The sequence below is a fragment of the Pseudorca crassidens genome, chromosome 4 (assembly GCF_039906515.1).
Source record: "Pseudorca crassidens isolate mPseCra1 chromosome 4, mPseCra1.hap1, whole genome shotgun sequence".
NCBI lineage: Eukaryota > Metazoa > Chordata > Mammalia > Artiodactyla > Delphinidae > Pseudorca > Pseudorca crassidens.
In genome coordinates this window covers 22,306,178-22,327,866 of record NC_090299.1, presented here as the reverse complement: position 1 = coordinate 22,327,866, position 21,689 = coordinate 22,306,178, and the positions used below count along the sequence as shown (strand labels likewise).

The 21,689-nt window shown below is 39.3% G+C and overlaps 1 protein-coding gene across 2 annotated transcripts in view; it reads right to left on the bottom strand.

The window, feature by feature from the left end:
* Positions 1-21,689, bottom strand: part of SEC24D (SEC24 homolog D, COPII coat complex component) — a 111,212-nt gene that overhangs the window by 66,989 nt on the left and 22,534 nt on the right. For both annotated transcript variants that reach the window (XM_067735192.1, XM_067735193.1), the window contains exons 7-8: positions 10,056-10,167; positions 156-283 (exon numbers count right to left, since the gene is read on the bottom strand). In XM_067735192.1, the coding sequence (XP_067591293.1) occupies positions 156-283; positions 10,056-10,167 (240 nt within the window). The remainder of the gene's footprint in view (positions 1-155; positions 284-10,055; positions 10,168-21,689) is intronic.

The following is a 21,689-nucleotide window of genomic DNA, read 5'->3' as shown; positions in this document are numbered from 1 at the left end:
ATTTTTGTTTCCTTAATGAAGTGAATGACTACATGTTTTTCACATTATATATACTCCAGCTTTCTGTTTACAATACAGAATAATGCATAGGGAAATAATGATGAAAGAAAAATTCTGGAATTGATAAATTACTGAATTTTTTTTTTATCACTTACCTCGTTTGAGGGAATCGTGGCAAAGGGTTTGATGATGGCAGCTAATGGAATCTGAGCTTGCTTGGCCATATCTGACGTGCATGGGAAACAGTATGTTGTGCAACGGATGTATCGAGGACTTGCATTACCTGAAATATTCAAGGATGCATACTTAAAATCGGCTTAGAAAAAAAATCTGCCCTATAATATTTAAATATTTATAAAGGTACCTCTAGGACTTCCCTGGTGGCACAGTGGTTAAGAATGCCAATGCAGGGGACACAGGTTCAAGCCCTGGTCTGGGAAGATCCCACATGCTGCAGAGTGACTACACCTGTGTGCCACAACTACTGAGCCTGAGCTCTACAGCCTGCGAGCCACAACTACTGAGCCTGCGAGCCACAACTACTGAGCCCGTGTGCCACAACTACTGAAGCCTGTGCTCCATGACAAGAGAAGCCACCACAATGAAAAATGCGCACCACAATGAAGAGTAGCCCCCACTCGCCACAACTAGAGAAAGCCCGTGTGCAGCAATGAAGACCCAACGCAGCCAAAAATAAATAAATAAATAAAATTTATTAAAAAAATAAAGTACTTCTAGACAATGCATTGTCTTCTTTGTAAAACTTCTTCATGATTTCTACAAAAAAGGTAGTATTGTCTAACTTTACAATCCATAGTCTAAGCACACTATAGTTTCTTGTAAAATAAAACACTCTGCATTCCACTGCAAAAATATAAAAGAGATTTTAAACTTATTATTATTTTTCAGAAGCCGGGTATTAATATAGATGCTCAGAGACTTGAGAGGTGTTTAGATTCAATGGGAGAAATAAAGCAAAGGTACAAAACATAAGAACAAAATTTCTTCTTCATCCTCTTCTATTAATACATCTGCTATGGGAAAGGTAAGTATTTGTATGCCATTTCACATCAGCAAGTTATACTTTGTCAAATATGATTCCATTTGACTATGAGTTTTTTTTTCTAAACTTGAAATTCAATTTAGAAATGAAAATTCTAGATAATAGAAATATGGGCTTCCCTGGTGGCGCAGTGGTTGAGAGTCCGCCTGCTGATGCAGGGGACACAGGTTCGTGCCCCGGTCCGGGAAGATCCCACGTGCCGCGGAGTGGCTGGGCCCGTGAGCCATGGCCGCTGAGCCTGCGCGTCTGGAGCCTGTGCTCCAAAACAGGAGAGGCCACAACAGTGAGAGGCCCACGTACCGCAAAAATAAATAAATAAATAAAATAAATAATAGAAATATTATTTTTTAAACACCCTAATCTATTTAAAAAACACATTAGGTTTCCTGACCAAATATTTTTTTCAAGACATACATGAGAATTAAAACTCTATCCATGACATGAAGAATATTTTTAAATCACCAGAATAACTTATCTAAAATAAATTTTGAGTTAAATTATAATATATTTTGGCAAAAGAACATCAGATGTTTACTGAGTGTCTACTAAGTTTTAGACTAGGTGCTTCCTTGCAGAGCTTATGTTCTTGCAGAGGACACAGACAGTAAGTATTAAACTCAATAAATGAGTAAATTATATAGGCCCTTAGAAGATGATAAATGCTATGAAGAAAACATTTCTGGTTAAGGGGTGCCATAGTGGGAAGCAGGCCGCAATGTTAAATAGTTAAGAGTTGGTCTTCATCACAAGGCAACATTTGAGCAAAGACTCCAAGGTGGCAAGGGATTTATCTTGCAGGTATCCGGCGCAAGGGCATGCCTGGCCTGGTAGAGGAATGTCAGGAGCCTGACAGTGGGGTAAGTGGGGCACAGCAGCTGTTGAGGAGTTCAGAGAAGTCACAGAAGCCAGATTAGCTAGATGCTTGATACCATTTTTCAACCCTCTGGCTTGTACTCTGAATGAAATGGGGAGACACTGCCAAGCTTTGAGCTTTGAGTCTGTGATCGGACTTAGGTTGACTCTACCTGTGGTTTTCAGGATGGACTGTAATAGGGAGGAGAACCAGGAAGACCAGTTTGGAGGCTGTGCAGTAACAAGGTGAGAAACAGGGTGGCGGCGGGAACCAGCCTGATAGCAGCAGATTCTGGACATATTTTGAAGGTACAGTGGCTTACTTGTTGATGGGCATGATGTATGAGGTGTGAAGATGGGGGCTATGACAGAAGGACAGGGTTAGGGATGACTCCAAAGTTTCTGGCCTGAGGAATCAGAAGCACGAAGTTGCCACCAACAGAAAAGAGAAAGGCTGCAGGGAGGGGACGGGTTTTTTTTTTTTTTTTTTTTTAACAGATGTGTGGGTGGAGATCAGGAATCTGGGTTTGGACATGTCCATTTGGGAAATCTATTAAGCAATCAAACAGTGATGCTGAGCAAACACTTAGATACATGAGTCTTGGTGTTGGGCTGAAAGCTGAGCTGGAGATACACATTTGGGAGTTCTTAGCATATAGATGGCATTTGAAACCACAAAAGTAGATTAAAACCACCCAGGGAATCACGGTGGCCAGAGAAGAGAAGACGACCGAGGACTGAGCCCTTGGTCCTCTTGACATAAAGAAGCCAGAGGAAAAGGAGAAATCAGCTAAAGGACTGAGAAGGGAAAAAACAAGGGAGTCTGGGTGTGCTGGAGGTGAAGTGAAGGAAGTACATCAAGGAAACGGCAGGAGCATCTGTGCCAGGCGGTGCCTCCAGATCAACATGACCGCTGGATTTATCAACGTGGAGGGTGGTGGAGACCTGGAAGACAGAATTGGTGGAATGGGGGAGTGAGGAGTGGGGGTGCGGTAGGGGGGCTGCCTAGAGTGAGTTTAAGAGAGAAAGGCAGGCGGGGAATTGGCAATAGTCCTTTCAAGTTTTATCGTGGAGGGGAGCAAAGAAAAGAGGGGTAGCTGGTAAAAGAAGTGGATCAAGAGAACATTTTTATTTTTTTAAGATAGGAGAAGATTTTTTAAAAGATGGGAATACTTGTGTAAAAGCGGAAATATTGATGGCGTAAGAATAAAGAAGGGAAACTTATGGTAGCAGTACACTTGAGCAGTGCACAGCAGGGGAGGCTGGCTTACAACCAGAGCACATTTATGGCCCAATCGGGAAGGCAGAGCCTGAGGACACATTACAACAGGGGGTTGATGCGATGGTGAGAACTCTCTTCTGATTGTGCACTTTTCTCAGAAAGGAGGAAGTAAGAGCAGCTGAAAGAAAGGATGGGAGGTTACCGGTTTCAGAAGGGATTGTGAAACAGTTACTAAGGAGAGTGGAAAAGTGAAAGGACTTGGGAAGGACAATGTGCTGGGAAGTTCATGGTCCTGAGTTTAAACAGACCGTGCAGTGTGGCTGTGAGCCTTTCTCTGGCCATGTTTCACTGCACAGGTGGGTCCAGAAAGAGGGGAAGGCTGGACCTAAGAAAGCTGAGTTTCTTTTCATCTTCAATCTATTATTGCCACATTTTACATTTTGGGGGGGACCAGCTAGAAATATGGATCTTTACATAAAATATTCTGATTTTTATATAATGGCAACTAATTCAAATAGAAACAAATTATTCTGTATGATTAATTAACATGACTGTAGGCTGAATCCAGTTCGGGGGCTCTGCTGCCAAGGGTCTGAGAAAAGGGAGAAATGTGGTACTAACAAAAAGGATAATAATAATAACGATAATTGCCAGTGGGTTAGGCATTATTCTAAGACTGTTGTATGTAAATTCACTTTCATCTCACAGTCGCCTATGAGGTTGATACCCTATGACCCGATTTTACAGAGGAGAAAACCGAGACACTGTGAGGTTAAGGGACTTAACTTAATCAAAGGGTTAGTAAATGGCAAAAGTGGTATTAGAACCTATCACAATTCTCTACAACATCCCAGATAAGTTGGGTCCAGGTCTTGAATCCTGGATGAGGAGTTAAGACCAATCCTGTTTGCCCAGGGGAAATGATGGGACATTTTTTAGCAATATGATCAAATAAATACCTGAAGAAAATTCATCTATTCGGAATGTACTGGATAGCTTCTGGGAGCAGGAAAAAAGATCAGAGACAGGTAGATGGGTCCATTGCTGTAAGAATCCAGGTGAATACTAACACAGGGTAAAACAAGAGTTTTGGCAACCGGAATAGAAGAAGAAATATTGGGTTGGCCAAAAAGTTCGTTCGGGTTTTTCTATAAGATGTTACAGAAAAACCCGAAGGAACTTTTTGGCCAATCCAATATTAGGTAGTAAATGTAAATATGCTTGAACCCTTATTATTGTATATTTCATATAACTTAGATAAAATCTTCCTCATTATCATCATCACACAAAGTTACATATAGTGGGAAATAAGAATTTTTGAATACTTTAAGGTATATTCTTTCATTGTACTCAATTTTCACTACTCAACATTTCCAATAATATATTGAAATTATTTGTTACCTTTAAAACACTTATCTTTTACAGTGAAATATGCATATGAATGAGCTCGTGAAGGTGACTAAACAAACTTGTTACAAGAAGACAATGCACACAAAGAATAAAATTTTTAAAAAGCAATGAAGAATTTGTTTTTTAAGCCAGTATACAGAAGTGGGGCGTGAAAGGTAAGGTAGTAGTAGATAATTTAGCAACCTTGGTAATTAAGAGCCAAAATTCCTAATATGCTTAATAAAGAAACTTATGGGATAATCTGACTAAAAACATTCAATAAGTTATTCATTCAACAAATATTTATGAAGCCAATCCCCATGCTAGAAGCTTAGAGATAGGACAGAATGAAGCTTCTGGCTTCAAGGTCTGGTAGAAGAGAATAATAATAAAACAGATAATTACAACATGGCTGGTAAGTATCACAGAAGAGCACATCAATTATGAAGTGGCCCAAGGGAGGCAATGAGTCTGCCACGTGGATCAGAGGTGACTACACAAAGGATGCAGTGCTTGAACAGGGTCTTGTAGGATGGGCAGAAGCACAGAAACAAAGGACAAGTTGAGTCTTAAATTAGATCCTGCAGCCAAAGGCAAAGGAGTAATATTCTTGAAGTAGGTGTTTCTCTTCACTGGCTTTGCCACTAATCAGCTGTGTGGCCCTGGGCGAATCACTTAACCTCTCTGGGCCTTAGTGCCCTCACGTCTGTAAAGTGAGAGAACACACTAAACGAAGTCCAAGGCTCCTTCTGTTTCTATACTTTATTTATATCTGTGAATTTCTGTGTGTGTCTGAGATCCTTGGGCTACATCCTAAAAAGTCTACTAATGCCCAGAAATAAACCCACATACCTACGGTCAATTAATCTACGACAAAGGAGGCAAGAATATACAATGGAGAAAAGACAGTCTCTTCAATAAGTGGTGCTGGGAAAACTGAATACCTATATGTAAAAGAATGAAATTAGAACATTCTCTAACACCATACACACAAAAAAACCTCAAAATGGGTTAAAGAGCTAAATGTAAGACCGAATACTATAAATCTCCTAGAGGGAAACATAGGCAGAACACTCTTTGACAAATTGCAGCAATATCTTTTTCAATCCGCCTCCTAGAGTAATGGAAATAAAAACAAAAATAAACAAATGGGAGCTAATTAAACTTAAAAGCTTTTGCACAGCAAAGGAAACCATCAACAAGATGAAAAGACAACCTACAGAATGGGAGAAAATATATTTGCAAATGATGTTACCAACAAGGGATTAATCTCCAAAATATACAAACAGCAGTTCATGCAGTTCAATATCAAAAACAAACAAACAAACGATCCGATCAAAAAAACGGGCAGAAGATCTCAATGGAGATTTCTCCAAAGACCTACAGATAGCCAAAAGGTACATGAAAAGATGCTTAACATCCCTAGTTATTAGAGAAATGCAAGTCAAAACTACAGTGAGGTATCATCTCACACCAGTCAGAATGGCCATCATCAAAAAGTTTACAAATAATAAATGCTGGAGAGGGTGTGGAGAGAAGGGAAACCCTCCTACGTTGGTGGGAATGTAAATTGGTGCAGCCACTATGGAGAACAGTATGGAGGTTCCTCAAAAAACTAAAAATAGAGCTACCATATGATCGTGCAATTCCACTCCAGGGGATATATCTGGAGAAAACCATAATTTGAAAAGATACGTGCACCCCAGTGTTCACTGCAGCACTATTTACAATAGCCAAGACATGGAAGCAACCTAAATGTCCATCAACAGATGAATGGGTAAAGATGTGGTATAGTTATACAATGGAATATTACTCAGCCATAAAAAAGAATGAAATAATGCCATTTGCAGCAACATGGATGTACCTAGAGATTATCATACTAAGTGAAGTAAGCCAGACAAAGACAAATATCATGTGATATATGATATCGCTTACAAGTGGAATCTAAAAAAAAAAAAAAGACAGGAATGAACTTATTTCCAAAACAGAAAGAGACTCACACAGACATAGAAAAGAAACTTACGGTTACCAAAGGGGAAAGGAGGGTGGGGGAGGGATAAATTAGGAGGTTGGGATTAACATATACACACTACTGTGTATAAAATAGATAATCAGCAACGACCTACTGCATAGCACAGGGAACTCTGCTCAATATTTTGTAATAACCTATAAAGGAAAAGAATCTGAAAAAGAATCTATATAAAACTGAATCATTCTGCTGTACATTTGAAACTAACATGATATTGTAAATCAACTATACTTCAATTAAAAAAAATTTTTTTTAAAGCCTACTAATAAGTATTAACAAATAACCCAGGCTAAAGGAAGGGGCTTTACAGCAAATGGGATGTGACTGGGCCAACTTCGGGGCTCCCTCCATGGCAGGCAGGTCTTTCTTTTTGCCAAAGGCTGGGCTGCAGGCTATAGAGAGAAGATAATGATGTGGACCCTGCCATCCTAGTCTTTCCTTCTCTTTCTGCTTCTTCCTCATACTCTTTCCCTACATGTACCATATGACCCAGCAGTTCCACTCCTAGGTATACACCCAAGAGAACTGAAAGCAGGAACTCAAAGAGATACCTGTACACCAATGTTCATAGCTATGGCTATTCACTGTAGTCAAAAGATGGAAACAACCCAAATGTCCTTCAAAAGATAAATGGATAAACAAAATGCAGCATATACATAAAAGTGAATATCATTCAGCCCTAAAAAGGAATGAAAGTCTGATACATGCTACAACATGGACGAACTTTCAAAATATTATGCTAAGTGAAATAAGCCAGACACAGAAGGACAAATATTGTATGAATCCACTTATGTGAGGCACCTAGACCAGGCCAATTCATGGAGACAGAAAGTAGAATATGAGATACCAGGGGCTGGTGGAGTGGAGGAGTGGGCAGTGATTGTTTATTGAGTACTGAGTGTCAGTGCAGGTTGGTGAAAACCTTCTGGAAATGGATAATCATGATGGTGCACAATGCTGTGAATGTAACTAATGTCACTGAATTGTACACTTAAAAATTATTAACACAGCAAATTTTATTTTAGGTGTATTTAACCACAATAATAAGATCACCTCTACGTTCAAAAATAAAACAGAAAACAAAAAACTCTGCACATGGTGCTCCTTAACACGTACACCCTCTCCCACTGCCAAACCTTAGCACACCCACTCTGCGGCCGGGCAACCTTTTCCTCTCCCAACGTCTCCACTTTTGTTCTGGTTTACACCTGCTCACTTGAGACTCAGCTTAGTTGTCCCCACTCTAGCAGGACAGGCTGGGTTAGTTACCTGACATATAAGTTCCCACAGCAATATTCCTTTTATCCTGCTATTATAACAGTTTAATTAACGCTAAGTTATCTCTTTTTCCCTGCCAGATTGTACACCCATTTAAGGATAGAACCGTGACTTTTATTTCTGAATAGAGGCAGTACGTGAGTGGTTAAGAGCATGGGCTCTAGCATCAGAATGCCGGGGTTCAAATTCTAGCTTTGCTTCCCATTAGCTGCGTATCTTGCGTAAGTTACCTAAGCATTCTGCACCTTCGTTTCACATTCTGTAAAATGAGAATGATATTAATGCTTATCTCATTAAGTTACAGGGGGGATTAAGCCACATAAAGTGTTTAGAAGACCATCTTAATGCATAGCAAGCACTTGATCAATATTAACCACGTTGGTAATAGGTACTGAATCAATACTTGCTGAATAAGTGAATGAATGAATGAACAAGTACGATCCTGCTCCTAAGTGGCTCATAGGCTCGTGGGAAAGACAGACCCAAAGCACAGTAAAATTTAATGGAACAAGAGCTATGAAAGAAGTGAATACAAAGCACTGTGGGGGAAGAAACTGTAGGAGATTTCGAAGAAAAAATTAAATTGAGTTTAGAAGAACTAAGAATTTCCCAACTAGAAAGGTGAGACTTATATATACCAAATACAGTTATTCAATAGATATTTGTTGGGCAACCATTATATTCTAGATACCAGGTGAATTTCTAGGGGTACAACAGTGAACAAAAAACAGTCCCCAGTCCGTTGCAGAGAAAGCAGTACAAAGTGAGAATCAGAGACAGGAGGGGAAGGGGATGAGTTTGGTATGGCTGAGGCAGATGCAGAGGAAGAAACAGCTGAGAGATGAGGCTGGTAAGGAATATTCTTTAGGTCTGCAAAGTGCCTCAAACTAAAATATTAAATAAATAAATAAATATTAAAAACATGAACATAACACTTACTATTAGGTTGAAATGAAATTGCCATTCTTGTAGGTCAACAATAATAGAAAAAAATCAGTAATTTCATATACCTCAACCTATTATATACCAGGTCCTAAGTGCTTAACAAATGTGAATTCATTTAAGTTTGGATGGATTCTGTAAGTAGTCAGGAACAGATTATTTTTAGAATAGAAAATGAAGTAATCTGAAGTGTGTTTTAATATTAATACCTATAACAGTAACATCATCTGTGACTTACATCAACCCCTTCTACATGTCGAGCCCCCATACATATAAACATACGTACGTGCGCACACACGCACACACGAGTCATCTCTAACCCGTACATTGCCCCTGCAGGGCAGGTCTTAGTCCTAACATCTTACAGAGGGCGACACTGAAGTTCAGAGAGGTGGGATAAGCAGAGCTCAGGACACTAAGGAAGAGACCCTGGATTTGCGTGCAGGCATGTGAGGCTCCCAATCGCAGCGCTTTCTGCCTCACTGTGCTGCCTGCCCTATAAGGACAGTGCCGAAGGCAGCACAGAGGATGGACTGAAGGGAGGGGAGCCCCGTCTGGAAACTGGTGGCTTGACAACTTTGAGATGAGACAACACGATTGCCTGTATACCAATGTTATATTTCCAGGATTGAGTATATGACCCATTAAAAGGGTTTATTCAGAATCTGAGATGCCACATCTCATCAGGCTATATTTTAACTTGCCATAAATAACAGAATAATATATTCCCAGAAAGATCAAACCTGCACGAGGCTTGACAGATATATGAAACTGATAGCAGACATGGGACAGAGTCAGTAGAGACAGAGCTCAGCCTCTCCTCATCCCAGTTTAAAAGTAGGAAACCAGAACCCCAAATGTTAAGGGACCTGCTGAAAAAAATGTCATTGGGACTAGAACCAGGTCTGCTGACTCAAGTACTCAATCCCCTACTGCTCTGCTCATGTCATACTGCCAGGTTTCCACTGTAGTAAATAAATTAAACCAAAGTAGGGCATGAACAATTTTAAACACATAAATTAAAATTTAAAATTTTCTTAAATTGATACATTGCACTGTACCTCACCAGAAACTCTCTAGATTTTTACAAGCAGAGAATACAGTAGAACTCAGACGACAGTACCTTCTCTTTACTTGATTAATGGCAAATTAGTTCCTGTTAACCAGCTACAAAGGGGTTGCCCATCAGTGACAGCATTATTGAAGGGTATCAATGTATTTGCTTAAAAATTGTGAGAAATACTAAGACCTTAGTCAAAACCGTAACTGAAAAGAGATACCTTGGTCTTGTATCGTACAATCTGTAGTGACCAGGGGAGGGATCTGGCCTCTGGTGTTGGTGGTATAAATCTGTCCCCCTCTGGTGGCTCTGTCATTCTCGATCACCTGGATCTGATAAATAAGAGATCAAGAGCACGTTAAAGTAAGTTAAAACTTCCCAACCTTCCCCTCACACTATTCACACACGCACACACAAAGGCATTTTCTAAATCCTTTCAGCTCATTTCAGATCAAACTCTCGTTGAGAACCCACCATGTCTTCAGTCCCACTTTTGCTTACTTTCACAACTTTATGCCAGTAGCTTCCAAATTCTATTCTGTAATGCTCTTGAGCTCTGACCTGATCTTTTTTATTTTTATTCAATTTGTTTCTTGGGCCCATAGATAAGAGTTTTTTGGGAAAAGATTCTCATAGGATAAGAAACTGAAAATACCTTTTTTTTTAAAAGAAAATACTTTTTTTTTTTTTTTTTTTTTTTGCGGTACGCGGGCCTCTCACTGCTGGGGCCTCTCCCGTTGCGGAGCACAGGCTCTGGACGCGCAGGCCCAGCGGCCACGGCTCACGGGCCCAGCCGTTCCGCAGCATGTGGGATCTTCCCGGACTGGGGCACGAACTCGTGTCCCCTGCATCGGCAGGCGGACTCTCAACCACTGCGCCACCAGGGAAGCCCAAAGAAAATATTTTTTGAAGTTAAAGAAAACTCTAAAAGGCTAAAAATAAATTCAGAAGAAATGATTTAAAATATATAAGCTGAAGAAGACTTTTCTCCTCAAATCCCTCTTGATGTTCAATTTGCCTTTCAAGTTTCCTCCACCACACCCCTGCTCCTTGAGACAAAAGAAACAAACAATATCGTGTTCCCATATGATTTTTGCCTATCATATAGAAATGAGAACAAAAGTCCCCTTTTTTTTTTTTTGTTTTGGCTGTGCCGCACGGCACATGGGATCTTAGTTCCCCAACCAGGGATTGAACCCGCGCCCCCTGCATTGGAAGCTCAGAGTCTTAACCACTGGACCTCGAGGGAAGTCCCCTTAAGTTTTGTCCTTTAATTTGGAAACATCTTATATTTCTCTACTGAAACATTTATTGATGAAGACTATAGAGACAAAACATTGCCTTTCTGTTGTAACTGTCTAGGGATTAAAATAATGAGCAAAATCTAGTTGCATGGAGTTAAGAAGGAATTCTAATAATAAAGGGATCTTTCTCTTCCTCTTTATCTTCTCCCTGTCCTCACTTCTTTCTTTATAGGATAAAAGTGACAAGAGATAAGGGGGTAAAAAAAAAAAAAAGGAGGCAGTAAAAAGAGGGGAAAAAGGGGAGAAATGAGATGAGTGCCCAGACTGCAACACGTAGCCTTGGAGGATACGAAGTTTTTGTGGCCCTAAAGATCAAGATGGCAGAGTAGAAGGATGTGGAGCTCACCTCCTCCCACAAACACATCAAAAATACATCTACATGTGGAAGAATTCTCAGAGAATACCAACTGAAAGCTGGCACAAGATCAAAGCTGAAAGAAGGATCCCCATGTAACCAGGTAGTACAAAAGGGAATAAACAAAAAGGAAGGAGGAATCGGGAGGAGACCTGTGCCCCTGGGAGGGAGCTGTGAAGGAGGAAAGGTTCTCTCACCCTGGGAACCTCCTTCCCCTGCTGGGAGGTCTGCCGGGACAGAGGGGGCGTTGGAGAGGCCTGGACTTTGCTCGGGAGGAGTGGCTTGCTGATAGGCAGCACAGAAAGGGACCAGCTCTGACGGCTGCCATGCTGTCCCACTTCCTAGCCCAAGACATGTGCCTCCTGGTGTGCACAGTGGCTGGGTCTTGAAACATAAGCTTCAGTGGACAGACCCAGGGAGGGGACTCAGTTTGGCTGCACAGAGGCAGCCCAGGGGGCCTGGAGTGTGGTCGGGGATGCCACTGTTGGTGTGCGCAAGATGGAGCACAGGTCCACCACACAAGCCCCATTATCAGCATGGTCCTGGCAGGTCATGCCTCTGGTGGCAGTGGGCTTTGGCAGCAGGCACACACCAGAGGTGGGGCTGACATCCCAGTCAATTATCAGTGCTCCCACAGTGGGGGAAGGTCCAGGGGGCACACCAGCAGTGGTGGACTTTGTGGGCAAGCACACCAAGTGGTGGGTGGCGTCACAGAATCCTCACAGAATTGCATGCCTGCAGCGGAAAGCCCCTGGGGAGGAATATACAGCGCCTCCTTTCCCAGCGGGAGCACTCCAGTCCCACCGATCTCACATCACAGCTTAGAACTAGATCTAGGGGCTTCTACTACAACAACTGGGGAGCTGACCCTGCCCATGACAGGGCTGGGACAACCACACAGCAAAGAGGAGGCCCCACCCAACATCCAGTGCAGGCTCTGGTCACAACACCGAACACACCCCATATCAAGGGGACAACAGCCAGAACACTCTGAGGAAAGACGTGGCAGACATCCATACTAAAAACAGCCCTTATATCAAAAATACTGGACTCACACAGTCTACACAAGGACGCTTGCCATAAAAAAAGCCCTTCAAGACCACAGTAGATAACTGTTTCTCCTAAATTCACAGAGTCAGAGAAATTTAAGTAAAATGAAAAAGCAGAGGAACTACTCCCAATTAAAAGAACTGGAGAAACCCCCTGAAAGAATAAACAATGAAAAAGACAACTCCAGTCTACCACATCCCAAGTTCAAAAATGAGGTAATAAAAATGCTGAAGGAATTAAGAAAATTTATCTATAGAAATGCAGGTCACTGTAACAAGGAACTAGAAACTATAAAGAGGAACCAATCAAAATTAGACAACTCAACTGCCAAGATAAATACCAAGCTAAAGGCAATGAATAGCAGACCAAATAATGCAGAAGAACAAATAAGTGATCTGGAAGATAAATAATAGAAATCACCCAATCAGAACAGCAGACAGGAAGACAAATGTAAAAAAAAAAAAAAGAAAAGAAAAAAAATTAAAGGAACATACAAGATCTACTGGATAATACAAAGCATGCCAACACATATACAATAGGGGTTCCAGAAGGAGAAGAGAGAGAAAAGAGGATCAAAAACATATTTGAAGAATTTATGGCTGAAAGCTTCCCAAACCTAAGAAGGAAACAGATATCCAGGTACAGGAAGTACAGAGGGTCCCAAACAAGATGAACTTAAACGGACCCACAATGAGACATAACATAATTAAAATGGCAAAAGTTAAAGATAAAGAGAGGATTCTAAAGGCAGCAAGAGAAAAACAAAGAGTCAGTACAAGGGAACCCCCATAAGGTTATCAGCTGATTTCTCTGCAGAAATGTTGCAGGCCAGAAGGGAGTAGCATTATACATTCAAAGTCCTGAAAGGGAAAAACCTGCAACCTAGGATGCTCTACACAGGAAGATTATCCTTTAGAAGAGAAGGAGAAACTAAGAATTTCTCAGATAAGCAAAAACTAAAAGAAGATAGCAATACTAAACCTAACCTAAAAGAAATATTGCAGGGTCTTCTCTGAGCAGAAAAGAAGCAAGAATCTATAGGAAAGGGAAAAACAAAATAGGAGAGGCAAATATATAAAAAGACTGAAGATCACTTAAATAAGCCAGTAAGAAATTTTTTATAAAAGCAGTTATAACTATAATGAACAGCAAATAAAATAAACATGAAGATGTAAAATAGGACATCAAAATCACAAAATGTGGGGGAGGGGCATAAAAATGTAGATATTTTAGAATGTATTTGAACTTATATGACTATGAGTCTAAAGAAGGTAGAAATAGTTATGGGTTAACATACTTGAAAAACAGGGTAACCACAAATCAAAAACATACAATAGATTCACAAAAAACAAAAAGGAGCTTAAACATAATACAAAAGAAAACCATCAAATCACAAAAGAAAAACAGAAGAAAGGAACAAAGAAGAACTACACAATAAATTGCAAAACAAGGTTTAAAATAGCAATAAATACATGCTTATCAATAATTACTTTAAATGTCAATGGACTAAATGCTCTGATCAAAAGACATGGAGTGGAAGACTGGATTAAAAAAACCAAGAACCTATAATATGCTGCCTACAAGAGACCCACTTTAGGGTGAAAGACATACATAGATTGAAAGTGAGGAGATGGAAAAAGATATTTCATGCAAATGGAAACGACAAGAAAGCAAGGGTAGCAATACTCATATCAGACAAAATAGACTTTAAAACAAAGGCCATAAAGAAAGATAAAGAAGGACACTATATAATGATAAAAGGATCAATACAAGAAGAGGATATTACACTGGTTAACATATATGCACCCAATATAGGAGCACCTAAATACATAAAACAAATACTAACAGACATAAAGGGAGAAACTGAGGGGAATACAATAACAGTAGGAGACTTTAACACTCCACTGACATCAATGGACAGATATTCCAGAAAGAAAACCAATAAGGTAACAGAGATCCTAAATCACACAATAGAATAGTTGAACTTCATTGATATCTACAGGACACTACATCCAAAAAACCCAGAATGCACATTCTTTTCAAGCATGCATGGAACATTCTCTAGGACAGACCACATACTAGGACAAATTTAAAAGGATAGAAATTATTTCAAGCATTTTTTTCTGACCACAATGGTATGAAACTAGAAATCAACCACAGAAAGAAAAATGAGAAAAAAAATGATTACATGGAAACTAAACAATATGCTACTAAAAAAACCAATGGGTCAACAATAAAATCAAGGGGGAAATCAGAAAATACCTCGAGACAAACAACAATGAAAACACAACCATACAAAACCTATGGGATGCAGCAAAAGCAGTTCTAAGAGGAAAGTTCATAGCAATACAAGCCTTCCTCAAAAAACAAGAAAAATCTCAAACAACTTAAACTACTAATTAAAAGAATCAGAAAAAGAACAAAACCCAAAGTGAGCAGAAGGAAGGAAAGAATAAAGATCAAAGAGGAAATAAACTAGAGATCCAAAAAAGAAAAAAAAGAAAAAGAAAAAAATCAATAAAACCAGAGCTCGCTTTTTGAAAGGACAAACAAAACTGACAAACCTCTAGCCAGGCTCACCAAGAAGAAAAATAAATAAATTTAAAAAATAAACAAAAAATGAAAGAGGAAAAATAACAACCGATACCACAGAAATACGAAAAATCATAAGAAAATACTATGAAGTTATATGTGAACAAATTGGACAACCTAGAAGAAATGGACAAATATCGAGAAACATACCGCCTGCCAAAACTGAGTCAAGTAGAAATAGATAATATGAACAGACCAATCACTAGAAGTGAAACAGAATCTGTAACTTTTAAAAAAACTCCCTGCAAACAAAACTCCAGGAATGGATGGCTTCACTGGGGAATTCTACCAAACATACAAAGAACTTACACCTATCCTTCTCAAACTCTTCCAAAAGACTGAAGAGGAAGGAACACTCCCAAAGTCATTCTATGAAGCCATCATCACCCTGATACCAAAACCAGACAGACACTACAAAAAAAGAAAATTACAGGCTAATATCTTTGATGAATATAGATGCGAAAATCCTCAACAAAATATTAGCAAACTGAATCCAGCACATAATAAGGATTATGCACCATGATCAAGTTGGATTCATTCCAGGGTCACAAGGATGGTTCAAAATATGCAAATCAATCAATCAGATAGACCATATCAACAAAAGACAAAAACCACATGGTCATCTCAACTGATGCAGAAAAAGCATTTGATAAATTCAACATCCATTCATGATAAAAACTTTCACCAAAGTGGGTACAGAGGGAACGTATCTCAACATAATAAAAGCCATTTACGACAAACCCATAGCCATTATAATACTCAACAGTGAAAAGCTGAAAGCCTTCCTGCTAAATTCTGAAAGAAGACATGGATGCCCTCTCTCATCACTTCTATTCAAATAGTACTGGAAGCCCTAGCCATAGCAATCAGACAGGAAAAAGAAGTAAAAGGTATCCAAATTAGAAGGACGAGGTAAAATTGTCATTATATGCAGATGACGTGATACTCTATATAGAAAACCCTAAACACTCCACACCAACACTATGAGAACTAATAAATGAATTCAGGAAGGTAGCAGGATACAAGATTAATATACAGAAATCTGTTGCAATTCTTTATACTAATAATGAAATATCAGAAAGAGAAAGTAAAATGGAAAGATATCCCATCTCTTGGATTGGAAGAATTAATATTGTTAAAACGGCCATACTACCCAAAACAATCTACAGATTTAATGTGATCCTATCAAATTACCTAAGACATTTTTCACTGAACTAGAACAAATAATCCTAAAATTTATATGGAACCACAAACAACCCAGAATTACCAAAGCAATCCTGAGGAAAAAGAACAAAGCTGGAGGCATAACCCTCCCAGACTTCGGCCAACACTACAAAGCTACTGTAATCAAAACAGTATGGTACTGGCACAAAACCAAACACAGCTCAATGGAACAGAGTAGAGAGGCCAGACATAAACCCACACACTCATGGTCAATTAATCTTCAACAAAGCAGGCAAGAATATATAATGGAAAACAGTCAGTCTCTTCAGAAAGTGGTGCTGAGAAAGGTGGATAGCCTCATGTAAATCAGTGAAGTAAGAACACTCCCTCACACCATATACAAAAATAAACTCAAAATGGTTTAAAGACTTAAATATAAGACATGATACCATAAAACTCCTAGAAGAGAACATAGGCAAAACATTCTCCAACATAAATCATAGCAATATTTTCTTAGATCAGTCTCCCAAGGCAAAAGAAATAAAATAAAAAATTAACAAATCGGGTCTAATCAAACTTAAAAGCTTTTGCACAACAAAGGAAACCATAAACAAAACAAAAAGACAACCCACTGACTGGGAGAAAATGTTTGCCAACGATGAGACTGACAAGGGATTAATTTCCAAAATATACAAACAGCTCATACAACTCAATATCAAAGAAAAAAACAACCCAGTCAAAAAATGGGCAGAAGACCTAAATCGATATTTCTCCAAAGAAGACATACAGATGGCCAAAAGGCCCATGAAAAGATGCTCAACATCACTAATTATTAGAGAAATGCAAATCAAAACTACAGTGAGGCATCACTGGTCAGAATTACTATCATCAAAAAGTCTACAAATAATAAATGCAGGAGAGGGTGTGGAGAAAAAGGAACACTCCTACACTGTTGGTGGGAATATAATTGGTGCAGCCACTATGGAAAACAGTACGGAGTTTCCTCAAAAAAACAAAAATAGAGCTACCGCATGATCTAGTGATGCCACTCCTGAGTATATACCTGGAAAAGATGAAAACTAATTCAAAAAGATAAATGCACCCCAACGTTCATAGCAGCACTATTTACAATAGCTAAGACTTGGAAGCAATCTAAGTGTCTATCAACAGATGAGTGGATAAAGAAGATGTGGTGTGTGTATACACACACACACACACACACACACGTATATACACCATGGAATATTACTCAACCATAAAAAAGAATGAAATATTGCCATTTGCAGCAATGTGAATGGACTTAGAGATTATCATACTAAGCGAAGTAAGATAAAGACAAATACATGATATCACTTATATGTGGAATCTAAAAAATAATACAAATTAATTTATTTACAAAACAGAAACAGGGGCTTCCCTGGTGCCGCAATGGTTGAGAGTCCGCCTGCCGATGCAAGGGACACGGGTTCGTGCCCCGGTCTGGGAAGATCCCACATGCCGCGGAGCGGCTGGGCCCGTGAGCCATGGCCGTTGAGCCTGCGTGTCCGGAGCCTGTGCTCCGCAACAGGAGAGGCCACAGCAGTGAGAGGCCCACGTACCGCAAAAAAAAAAAAACAGAAACAGACTCACAGACATAGAAAACAAATTTATGGTTACCAAAGGGGAAGGGGCAGGAGATAAACTAGGAGTTTGGGGTTAACATATACACACCACTATACATAAAATTGATAAACAACAAGGATTTACTGTTGTGTTTATAGCACAGGGAACTATATTCAATACCTTATAATAACCTATAATGGGAAAGAATCTGAAAAAAATATATGTATGTATAACTGAATCACTTTACTGTACATACACAATATTGTAAATCAACTGTATTTCGATTAAAAAAAAAAGAAACTACTACTAATATAAAAACTGTCTTCCCCCAAGCTCTGAAACGTTACCTGCTCCATTTTCCCTTCCCATCTCATCCAATCCAGGCCCCACCTGGCATTGATATCATTGGTTTTTACAGCATATCAGAGACAGATTTAGCCTGCTTTTAAATCCATGCATTTCTGTCTTTTTAATTTCATAGGATTTGAATTTTTATTAAATTAAGGATATAGAATATGCTCCAAACACAACTACTGTTAAGATACAAACGAGACTAAAAGCTACCATGGGCAGAGACAAGAAGCAAACAGAAAAATCAAAACACTGTAATTACACTCTACATTTCAACCACAAGGTTCATCTGGTTCATTCAAAACGGGAGTAGTCTACATTTACTGTCATCATTTCAACCAATGAAGTGTCAAATACGAAAGCGAGGTAAAAGTCATAATAATGTATATATTGAACATAGATAGCTCTCAGTCTTCAGATAGACTCTACTTCTAAAAAGTTTATTTTAAATTAGCCATTTGCAACTCACAAAGCACTGCCTCCAAAGAAACAATGTCATTGGTAGTAATTACATTTCTAAATTAATTCACATCTTGGCTAGAATACCACAAAGAGAATGAGAAATATAACAAACAGTTCTAGTAATTTCTAAAAATACAGGGGTTTTTTTGGTGGTTGTTTTTTTTTTCTTTTTTACCTCAAATCCATATTCTCGGAAAACAGCTTAGAGATAAAACACAGAAGTTTCAATAGAGATTGTGACTGTGTCTCAGTTCTTAAAGGGTTTCAAATTTGGTGACAGTGACTCCTGATAATGCCAATGCTATTTCAAAATGTATAGATTTCTTTTTCCGCCACTAGAATTACTTTCACACATATCTGCTATGAACAGAGTATTCTAGTTTCACAAAATAGAATCAGGAAAGAGAAAAAAAGAAAGTGATTCTCTTGAGATAAATGAACAAAAAGGATAAGGGAGAGACAAGATAATAAGATGCATGTACACATCTAAGGCAGGCTGCCTAAAGCAGAATTATTTGCACTTGGGCACAGTGAGAGAAAGAGGAGAACAGGAAGATCTCAACTGCTGAATAATCCTCCTGCTGATACAAAGAGTGAGGAAGAGTTTGATGGTGATACCAGTGTCCTCACTTCCAAAATATGCCTAAGACCACCATCCAAAAGAGTTGTAGTGAGCACTTAGCTCAGGGCTGGAACGCAACAGGAGTTCGGTAAACATGATTTCACATCTTTCTTTCCAGAAGGAAGAATTAATTTAGTTAGCAAAAGCATCCTACTCTGGTATTAAGAATATAAGAACAGGCTCCATCTGGTATTGCTATTTTATTACTTTTAAGATAAAAATAATATTGGACTGACTTATATGTGCATATTTTAAGGGTTTTGAATAAATCACATCGCATACTGCTTATTGCTTTTGTTGTTAACATTCATTCATTGAACAAATATGTGAGCACATACTCTGTACCAGGCCCTGTTCTATGTGTTAGGGGCACAGTAGTGAACAATGCCAAATCCTTGACCTCTTGGAGCTGACATTCTCGTATGGAAGACAGGCAATATATAAATGCGTAAATAAGATACATCCTATGTCAGGTAATAAGTGCTGTGGATATGAAGTGATATGGATGGGGTGCCAGTGAGATGGGGGATGAGCAATGAGGACGTGAAGGAAATGCAGGATTGAGCCATGCCCTGTATGTATGTAGGGGAGGAGAATCTAGGCACAGGAAACTGCAAGTGCAAAGGCCTTGAGGCAGGAGTACGCTTGGCGTGGCTGAGGCGTAACAAGGAGGCTGGTGTGATGCAAAGCAAAGTGATGGAGAAGAGTGGTAAGAGACCAGGTCAGAGTGGCGTGCGTGCGTGCGTGCGTGTGTGGCAGGGGGTGGGCGGTGTCAGGGGTGGCAAATACGGTAGGGTCTTGCAGGCCTTTGTAAGAACTTTGGTTTCTAACTAGAGTATTGGAGGGTTTGTTATGAGCCGTGACATCGTCTGACTTAGAATGTGAAAGGATCACCCTGGCTGCTGTGCAGACTAGAATAGCAGGGAGACCAGTTAGGATGCTCTTATGATAATCCAGGTGGGTATACATGGTAGAGGCTTGGACCAGGATGAGCACAAAAGGCAGAAGCAATGGAATTAGCTAAAGGACTAAATGTGAGAAAGAGAGAATCAAGGATGACTCCAAGTTTTTTGGCCAGAGGACCTGGAAGAATGGGGTTTTAATCTAGATTTCAAGGAAAAGGTCTTGACTAGGACATCTACATTCTCATTTAAAGCCAAGAGAATGAGTCATCGAAAGCGGTACTTCTCAGGCCACGTTTTGGGTTTTTTTTGTTATTGTTTTTTGTTTTTTTTTTAATTTATTTTTTGGCCGTGCTGTGTGGCTTGTGGGATGATAGTTCCCTGACCAGGGATTGAACCCGGCCCCTCAGCAGTGACAGTGTGGAGTCCTAACTACTGGACCATCAGGGAATTCCCTAAAGTGGTACTTCTCAAACCTTAGGGTGCCTAAGAAACATCTGAAGAGCTTGTTAAAACAGGTTCTAGGGCCCCATTCCTAGAGATTTTGATTCAGTTCTGGGGTGGAGCCTGAGAACATGCATTTCTATTAAGCTCCAAGTCAATGTTTTTTTTGTTTTGCTTTGTTTTTAATTTTTTATTGAAGTATAGATTTACAATGTTGTATTAGTTTCTGGTGTAAAGTGATTCAGGTATACATATATATATATTCTTTTTTATATTCTTTTCCATTATGGTTTATTACAGGATATTGAATATAGTTCCCTGTGCTATACAGTAGGACCTTGTTGTTTATCTATTTTATATATATTAGTTTGTATCTGCTAATCCCAAACTCCTAATTTATCTCCCCCATCCCGTTTCCCCTTTGGTAACCATAAACTTGTTTTCTATGTCTGTGAGTCTATTTCTGTTTCATAAATAAGTTCATTTGTATCATATTTTAGATTCCACATATAAGTAATATCATATGATATTTGTCTTTGTCTGACTTACTTCACTTAGTATGATAATCTCTAGGTCCAACCATATTGCTGCAAATGGCATTATTTTATGCTTTCTATGGCTGAGTAGTATTCCATTGTATATATGTACCACATCTTCCTTATCTAGTCATCTGCTGATGGACATTTTGGTTGCTCCAGCCAATATTCATGTGCCGTCCTAGGAGCACACTTCGAGTAGAGCTGACTAGAGAGTAAATGTCGATGGAGAAGGGGACGGGTCCAAAGGCTCTGGGACACTTTTAACACGAGGAGGTTGCAAAGACGAGGTGAAACCAACAAAGGAGACAGGAAAGAGCCACCAGTGAAATAAACAGAGATGTAAAGGAGTGGGTGGTGTTGCCATTACTCTTAAGATAAAATAATATTGTGCTGATTTGTATGTGTGTATTTTAAGGGTCTTGGATGAATGATACAATATACTGCTCATTGCTTTTGTTGTTAACATT